General features: G+C 41.9%; 1 protein-coding gene across 5 annotated transcripts in view; it reads right to left on the bottom strand.

Annotated features, from left to right (window-relative positions):
- LOC311048057 (FYVE, RhoGEF and PH domain-containing protein 4-like) overlaps positions 1-9,852 on the bottom strand; it is a 130,457-nt gene that overhangs the window by 23,973 nt on the left and 96,632 nt on the right. For all 5 annotated transcript variants that reach the window (XR_014601059.1, XM_084061069.1, XM_084061068.1 and 2 more), the window contains one exon: positions 6,806-6,998. Coding sequence is in view for 4 of the 5 variants with exons in the window: in XM_084061069.1 (XP_083917195.1) it covers positions 6,806-6,998 (193 nt within the window). In the remaining variant the exon portion in view is untranslated. The remainder of the gene's footprint in view (positions 1-6,805; positions 6,999-9,852) is intronic.

Genomic DNA, 9,852 nt, shown 5'->3' on the forward strand with positions numbered 1-9,852 from the left:
GCGCGTGGAAGGAACACGTTATTCCAACCAGTTCCCTTCTCCTCCATCAGGCGCCCCGGCTGACCAGGGGGAGGCAGTATAGTGACCAGGATTACTACATGTTTTTGTGAGGGTATTAACTACCCTAGGAGACACGGGGAGAACATGCAAACTCCACACAGAGTAGGCCCTTTCACCAACCCCACCTAGGGTATGGGCGCCGATGACGTGGAGGAGAGAACACGCTACATTTTAAGAGTTTTAAGCATATTTCGATTATCGTGATAACATCATTCATCACAATTATTTTGGCCACAATAATCGTGACAATTTCATATTGTCCCATCCTAATAGTGTTGCAACTGTGCTGCTCTGTGCATTGGACCACTCTCAGTGGCAGCGTTGCAACCCGTGCCACAAATTGCCTTTTCACCCACTATCATGTTTCTGTATTTCTTTTTTTTATTTAAAATTTTGATTTTTGTAACCCATTTCTTCCACCCAGTGCCAATTATCGAAGTAATCCTAAGCGCTACACTCCCTCTGCCAGCCTAGGGAGACCCTAGAGCCAAGCTCATGCCTCCTTCAATGCATGAGAGCTAGCAAGCCGCTTCTTGTCAGCCGACAGGGGGGAGGTCCCCTGGATAGACGTAGCGCGTGGAAGGAACACGTTATTCCAACTAGTTCCTTTCCCCTCCATCAGGCGCCCTGGCTGACCAGGTGGAGGCAGTATAGAGACCAGGATTACAGCATGTTTTTGTGAGGGTACCTACCCTAGGGGACACGGGGAGAACATGCCATCTCCACACAGTTTCTGTATTTCTATATCAGCACATTGGGTGCCTGTGACATGACCTCACTACTCTTGTCAGGCTGGCCTCCTTACCCAGGTATCAAAACTTCATAGACATCAAATATACTGTAGCAGTGTGTATGACGCCACCATCATCCGATTGCTATCTGACGCACTGTACATCTTGTACCAAATGACCTCAGGTCCACATGATTACTGTTGTTTTATGAAACCTCCAGATAAGATACACGTGTACCCTCCAGCTGGCTGTGACGTCTGACCTGATGATGCTATGGAAGGGAAGCTTCTTCCAGATAACAATACTGTATTTTCTGTGTAACTTTAGCCATTTCTCATGGAATAAACTCATTATAATTATTTTTACGACTGTGTTTTCTCCCATCATTTCGCTCCGGCGAACCTCATATTTTACCAGTGGTGTAAAGTAACTAATTACATTTACTCAAGTACTGTACACTACTTTTACTTCTACTCCACTACATCTCAGAGGCAAATATTGTACTTTTACTCCACTACAATTATTTAAGAACTTTAGTTAGTTACTTTGTGGATTTTGATTATTATTATAATAACACATACATTACCCACTTCAGCTCTATATACAATTCGGCCAATTGAAAATAGCCGATCTACAAGCTCACAATGCGACGCATTGTGATCTGCTATTTTCAAAAGATTTGTATACATTTGAAAACTTAATAAGTGAGTAATTTCTACTTTTGGTACTTTAAGTACATTTTTATACCAACACTTGTGTACTTTTACTCAAGTAAATTTTGATTTCCTGACTTCTAGTATTTATACATTGCAGTATGGATACTTTTACTTAAGCAAACATTTTTTGAACTTTTACCACCACTGTATTTAACAGCAGAAAGTTGGGTTTAACTCCAGTGGCAGCATTACACAGCATGCAGTAACCCAGTTATCTGTTTCTGCTGAGGTCTACATTCTTTTTCACAGCGAGAAAGGCCAAGTATGACACTGCAACCTGAACAAGAATTATGCATAGTAACGGTTTTACAGTTAAAATTACCCTGTGACCCTCTAGCCCCACAAGACTATTTTAACCCATTAGGACCGGGAACGCATCTGTGTCATTTGTTTTATTTATTTGGCTATTCAAAAATAGCAGATCTACAAGCTCATAGCGCGGCATGAGTGCCGCGCTATGAGCTTGTAGATCTGCTATTTTTGAGCTTGTAGATGCTATTTTTGAAAAAATCGTGAACATTTGTGCAAAATTTTGAAATATATATATATTTTTAAGCGAACATTTGTAACTCAAAATCTTTGCTACTGGGGGATTCTACAAATGTCTTCTAAATCCTACAGTTTCAAAAATAAAATCTATGTTTCTATACAGTATCAGTGGTTCTCAAACCTTTTCATGTCAAGGACCCTCAAAATGATATGTATTTGGCCGCCGACCCCTCATCTCAAAATATTTAGTTCCAGGGACCTCCATTATTGGCAAAAATTAAGAGAAAAAATGTTCGCTTTGAAAAATATATATTCAAAGATTTGCACAAATTTTCATGACTTTAAAAAAAAAATGCAGATCTACAAGCTCATAGCGCGGCACTCGGTGCCGCGCTATGGGCTTGTATATCAGCTATTTTTGAATAGCCATATAATAATGGTTTAAGTGGCTACACAGATGCGTTCCCGGTTTGAATGGGTTAAAATAGCATATCTACAAGTTTATGTGACACATTGGCGAGCTTGTAGATCTGCTGTTTTTGAACAATCTTGAACAAGTCTTCTCTTATGGGGGTCCCCGCTGGCACGAGACATTTTCAGATGGGGGGGGGTATGCGGGCCAAATACACACGACTTTGGGAGTCCTCGACGCGCGGACGTTTGAGAACCACTGCTCTAAACAACCAGATTAACTGGAGGCTCACTGAGTGCACTTTGTCCCTTAAGAAAACAGGAAGTGAGATTAAAATAGAGGAAGAACAACAGTGCGGTGAAACACTACGGATGAGTCATTCTCAGACAACAAGAAAGATCGTCGGGCACAAACCTCGCATCTCCATATTTCAACTTTTTACGTCTTTTCGTAAAACGAGTGCCCTGCTTCATCATACCAGAGTGCCACACAAAAGCAGTGGTGGAAAAAGTACTCAAATGATTTACTTAAGTTAAAGTACCAATACTGCAACATAGAAATACTCTGTAAAAGTCCAGAATTCAAAATTGACTGTACAAAAGTATTGGCATCAAAATGTACTTAAAGTGCCAAAAGTTAAAGTACTAAAATGTTTGAAAATAGCAGATCTACAAGCTCACAGGGTTGCATTAACAGGGAGCTTGTAGATCGTCTATTTTCAAATAGCCCATGTATAAAATAGGGCTAAAGTGGTTAATGTATGTTTCATAATATCATAATTTATATCTGAAAAGTAACTAGTGACTAAAGTTTTCAAATAATTGTAGTGGAGTAAAAGTACAATATTTGCCTCTGAGATGTAGTGGAGTAGAAGTAAAAGTATTAGAAATTGGAAATACTCAAGTAAAGTACACATACCTCAGAATTGTACTTAAGTACAGTACTTAAGTAAATGTACTTAGTTACGTTCCTCCACTGCACAAAAGTGGTGAAAATAGCAGATCTGCGCGTTGTGAGCTTGTAGATCGGCTATTTTCACTATTATAAAATGTTTTTAAAATAATAACAACAAAAGGAACGGTTCTGGACATTGGAGACATCCTACTTAAACATACAGCAACACGGCTACAATCACAGTCACTTTTGACAGCGACGACAACACTTGCAAACAAGATATCTTTGCAAACTTCCATTTGTATTCATGCGTGTGTCTATACCGCCAGGCTGACCCAGACGAGGGTGGCATTACAAACAGCTGAGTGTGCACTGAGGTATCCTCAGCAGGCCCCATGGAGGCAGCCAGCGGCATTGTGAACCAGATTAGTGTTTTAGTAGGCCAATTATTTTTTTCATGGAAGATTGCAGGTCTTTCTCCGTTTAAACTTGTGACCACTAGAGGGGGCTGATGCTCTAACAAGGATTGACCCAAATGTCATGGTTTTACTTAACCCATTGAGACCTGAAGCCGATTCTACATGTCTCCTAAATCCCAACAGTTTTCTGAAAAACGTATGTTTCTATATCAGTGGTGCTCAATCTTTTTCATGTCAAGGACCCCCAAAATGATATGTATTTGGCCGCGGACCCCCATCAAAATATTTTGTTCCAGGGACCCCCAGAAGCAAAGATTTGAGTTAAAAATGTTCGCTTTAAAAATATATATATTCAAAGATTTGCACACATTTTCACGAATTTTCAAAAATAGCAGATCTACAAGCTCGTAGCGCGGCACTCGGTGCCGCGCTACGAGCTTGTATATCTGCTATTTTTGAATAGCCCAAAGTGTAAAATAATGCTTTTTAGCTCAAATCTAAAAATGACACAGTTCCATGCAGCACTATGTAGTTTGTGGCATCAGTGGCCAACTTTGGACACAAATAACATGGCAGCCAACGTCTTTTACTTCATTAACCAAGAGTTTCTGTGGGCATGTCCGGTGAGGACCCGCTGTGAATTGGCCAGTCTTCGCTTTGACTGGCAGTTCCGCCTTGGTTCCTTGGCAAATGCTAGGATGAAAACAAAGTAACTGGTAGCTAAAGTTGCCAAATGATTGTAGCTGAGTAAAGAGTACAATATTCACCTCTGAGATGTAGTGGAGTAGAAGTATAAAGAATGGAAAATTGACATATTCAAGTAAAGTAAAAGTACAGTACTTGGGTAAATGTACTGTACTTAGTTACTTTCCAGCACTGCTCGGTTCGACCTTGTTCTGTAAGGAAAAGCTTGAGGAGAAAGGTGCAGAGAGAGAAACCTTGAGGAGAAGGGTGCAGAGTGAGAATCCATGAAATGATCACAGGCTCATGCAGCCAGACAGCAGTGATCCATCACCATGTGTGTGTGTGTGTGTGTGTGTGTGTGTGTGTGTGTGTGTGTTTCCCAGCTCAGCGTTAAGGAACAAGTGTAACACATTAGAGAACTGGTTGAATGGTGTGTTTCGCTGCTGCCTCAAAGCTTTTGCACTTCACTGTATGAGCGGCCGGAACAAGGGCACTATTGTTTGTGTGCCACCGATCGCCACCAATAGCCCTCCCTCACACACTAAAACCTGCAGCTACGTTAAACACTGCTGGACATCGGATGGCTGGCACAGACAATGTCCTAAAAAAGGGGAAATATGGAAATACCTTTGAACCAAACTTTGACCGTTGACAAAATAGCATAAAAGCACTGTGGCAAAATGGGAAACTATTTATGCTAAAAAGAAAAGCACGCACACGCACACGCACACACACACACACACACACACACACACACACACAACTAATTTAGAAACTATACAACCGACCATGTCCAAAAAGCAAAAAAACACCAGACTTCAAATATGGACGTCAATATATACACACACTCGACAGATGGACGTTATAAGAGACCGTTGAAAGAGAATTCCTACCTCATGCCACTGGGTTTCATGTTACTGCACTGAGTTCTGGTCCACGACTGAACGAGGAGCTGAGTTTCTGTGAGGCTGAACAAATCTCCTCTCATCCCCCTCCCGTTGTAGCACTGGATGCATGAAGCACGGGGCTAATCTGTGTCTATATGTCTCTTCGCTGAAAGCGGACGGTCTAGCCTAATGCATTAAAAATACTACTTCTGCTTTTTGAGCCCTTGAAATAGTAGTAGCGGGAAATGTTAGAAAAGACAATCTTTTCCGCCGTTCAGGATGTGTCTCCGGTTACCACAGCCCTTAATGAGGCTGCTCTGTTTGTGAAAGCTATAATGTGACATTTATTGGGATTTCCCCAGCTTGACCCTCCTCTCTGTCGTTGTAAAACCCCAAGCCATTCAAAGATGGGGGGGGGGGGGGGGGTAATTAAAACTGCCTTTTGAGTCAGCTAGATTCATTCAATGAGAGCAGAGTCCACAAAAGCACATGAAGTGAGCAGACCGACACATAACTCGACAACAGACGCCACAGGCCTCCAATCTCTTGTTCCTCACAAACCTTCAAATCCCGTTTATTTTATCATTAACCTTTATTATTTACCCAGGGGAGGTTAGCCGAGACCAAATTCTCTCTTTCAGCAACGCCCTGCATCACACACTCACAACCACAGTCTCATACCGTTGGCTACTGAGCAGCTCCACTGGAGCAGTTGGGGGTTCGGTGCCTTGCTCAAGGGCACTTCAGCACTGTTGTGGGTGGGGAGAGAGTGGTGGCCATTCACTTCCCCACTCAGAGATGTTTCTGCCAGTTCGGGGGAATGGAACCGAGAACCTTCCGGTTACAAACTCTAACCTTTAGGCCGGACGGACGGACGGATGGAATGGACACAGGTGTGGATGTGGTGTGTGGTATAATGTACGATAGGTCAAGGGTTCCCAAGCTTTTCAGGCCGCGACCCCCAAAATAATCCTATTTGAACCGAGGACCCCCCAAAATAATCATATTTGAACTGGGTGCCCCCCAAAATAATCATATTTGAACTGGGGTGCCCCCCAAAATAATCATATTTGAACAGGGGAACCCCCAACCCTGACAAGCACTTGGAATTGTAGGCATTACATTTAGTTTGACTCGGTTCCGCTGGTACATATTGTGGAAATAGCAGAACTACAAGCTCACACTGCGAGGCGTTGTGAGCTTGTAGATCTGCTATTTTCGCAGTGTTTGCCTCTTTCTTACGTAATATTTGACAATTTGACCAATTTGGTATTAAAAAGGTCTTAAAAGTCATTCAATTATAATTTTAGAAATGTGCAGATACCCTGCATACACTTATACTGTATGTTGGTTTGTTTACCGTCGAGTGAGAAAACAATGTTGCACGTTAAGCTAATCACCTGGGGACCCCCCTCCAAAATAATTTGGGGATCCCCCAGTTTGGGAACCATTGCGATAGGTGACATTTTATGACGGATGATGATGATGATGGCGACACGTGTAAGGGACTCACCATTTTTTCTCAAAGCTGCTGATGAGGTCTGACACTTTGGAGTGTTTGTCTCGGGCTCTGTCCTTGTTGTTGAGGGCCTCCCCTACCCCTCCCTCCTCCATGCTGGTTCTGAACAGCGGACTCTGGATGCGAGCCAGCGGGGACGACGTCAGCTCCGTCACTGGGCTCTGGAGGTGAGGTGGCTTCGGAGGCACTGAAGCACAGAAACACACAGGAGAGGAATTATAGACACGGATCTTGGATGAATGGATTGATTGATTATTTTATTAACAGTTTGCGAAGACAAGCACAGGGAAGTGCAGTTCAATACAAGGTCTGTTAAGAGGATTTTAAACCCAAGAAAGCACTATGGCTTGTTTCCATTGGGTCCTTTGTACTCAATTCATCGAAAAATGGGTATGTTTTTGTGGCAGTCGGGCACATATTATTTTCATAAATTAAGACCCTACTTTGTCGTACAAGAAAGACGGCTGTGCAAATGCAGCAAAAATAGCCAATCTACAAACTCACAAGGCGTTGCAATGCAGAATAAAACATGTTGTGAGCTTGTTGTGTAGATTTTTGCTAATTTTTTTAAAAGTGAAACTGTGAAAGAGGAAGTGTGCATGTGAGTTTTATAAATATTTAACCAATGAATAGTATTAACAAGAGCTTGTGAGTAAATAATTACTACATTGGATATTTTGGAACACTGGTCATTATTTCCCTTTTCCTGAAAAGTAAGGACTTTGGCAATGCAGGGTTTTTACCCGACAGCAACGTTTTGCTAATTTGTATTTATATATTTTTTTTATTAAGCTTTTGCAAATACAGGCTTTATGAAAAAACATTCAAAGAACCTATCACTGATCTGCAGCTACTCAGTCAGGGGTATATATAAACTGAATGTTTGATAATTTAATGTCCTTGAGCTTCGTGGGATTACAGTCACATACTGAAGGCATGAATACTACTTGATGTAATGTCTCCAACAACCGCAGGGGGAAGGCTGTTCCATGTTGTGATAGCAGAGTGGAGAAAGCTCCTATCAAGGTATTTGGTTTTTGACTTGAGGATGGTCAGGGCGTGTATCACCCCTCCGGGTGATACGACCTGGGATGTGAGCTTGGGGTAGCAGTGCTTTGAGATCCACTGGACAGCTTTATTGCTGAAGGGGTATATATTTCAAAAGCTTCACTATACACAGGTGATGAAAATATATGTTGCGAACCAACTGACTGACATGGAAGGGATGGTGACTATGATAATGAGGTCTATTCATGCAGGTCAAATGAGCATGGTTATTTCAAGCATGGGATTTGAGTGTAATTTAACAACGCAAACACAAGAGGGCAGCACAAGCCATCTTAAAATCTACCCTGACTGGCCTCAGCCCAAGGACTGACCTCTTTAGACACAAGTGGTGTTTGCTGATTAAACATTTAAAACAAGACCCTGTGCCTCCAGCTCGTTAGTCCTTTTAAATTAAGTTACCCAGAGTGACTTTATTGGCTTATATGCTGAATTTAAAACGTGAGTTCCTGGTATATGAACTACAAGAAGAGAAGAGCCTCACTTTATTTTAGTTTTACTTCATTTTATAAGCTTTGTTCACGTCAGTTAAACGTTAACTAGGGTTAACAGGTTCCCGTTTGGTTTATAATGGCTTCCTCGTCCGCGTGGAGAAAGATTTACCTACGTCAAACAAAAGAGGAATGCAACTCAAGGTTCTTCTAATCTCCGGCCTCTTCTGCTTTCACTGCATCCCACTGGTAATAAGTCATGAAGCATACACTATACTGACCACCGCCAATAGGCTCAATGCACAGCACCCATATTGGAAAGAAATTGGGCCTCGTCCTTACTTCCTTCACATGTTTTACCAATGATACTAATGAAGGCTTTGTTCCATTTCACAGTGGTTCTCAAACCTTTTAATTTCAAGGACCCTATAACTCTGAGAGTGTACAAATGGGTCCATTTGGTTCCATTTGTACACTCTCAGAGTTACACATCTTTTAAGGTGCCATTTTAAACCCCCCTCAGGAAACCATGAGGGTTCCTGGACCACACTTTGAAACCCACTGGTGTAGCAGAATGTTTCCAGTGAGCCAAAATGCACAATATCAGCACCCTGACTCTGTTTGACCAGAATGGAACAGAGCCTTAATTAGTATCATTGGTACCTGTGAAGGAAGTAAGAAGAGTCCGAATTTCTCTCCAAAATGGCTGCACAGAGCATATACAGTAGACCAATTGAGACTGGATGCACAGGTGATTGTTTCACGCAATCAATTGTCAACCTGTTGTTTCGGGGTGTGCTGGTTTCAGCACACCCCAACCCCCTCTTGTGTGTTGGCTAGTGAGGCGCGTCCTAGCGAGACCTGATAGAATGGGTTTCATTGCGCGCATACTGGTTCTTATCAGTGTGACGTCGTCTGTTAGGGGGTCTATTTCAACCTTACAAAGTGTTTTTCTCTGTTAACTCTGTTATTTTCTCCGTTTTTAAATTCATATAATTCTATATACGTTGTAATTCAAAAACTACTGGGTCAATCCAGACAACTATTCCACAATCTACGAATGCTAAATAGAGTCTTGAACTACACCTCCTGAAAGCTGAGAAAGGAAGCTGTCATCTGTTCGTCATTTCCATTAAAGAAAACATATTTTTAGAATTCCCATTTCTCCATTGCAAGCTATATATGTTTCTGACTAATTTGATTTCACACAGACTGTGATGACGGAAGCATCTGCAAATCGTGTGAGTCAACAGTCTGGCTCCAGAGACTATGATGTTCATGACTCATTTTATTCATGCTCATATTCACTGTTAATGATCTGTGCAACATATCCAAACATGATGCATTCACTGGCAATAGATGCACATCCATTCATATAGTCATTGTTAATAGAATGTACATTTATAATGTGAAGTGTCAGAATCAAATCTATCTAAGCGGAAACTAAGCTCTTGACTCACTCTTCCTTGAACCTCTCTCTCCTCACGGTCTGTGCTGCTGTATGCTGAAGGCTGACTGAGGACCACAGGGGTACAATGCTTTCTG

Source organism: Gymnoscopelus microlampas, assembly GCF_963454915.1.
Source record: "Gymnoscopelus microlampas genome assembly, chromosome: 6".
Lineage (NCBI taxonomy): Eukaryota > Metazoa > Chordata > Actinopteri > Myctophiformes > Myctophidae > Gymnoscopelus > Gymnoscopelus microlampas.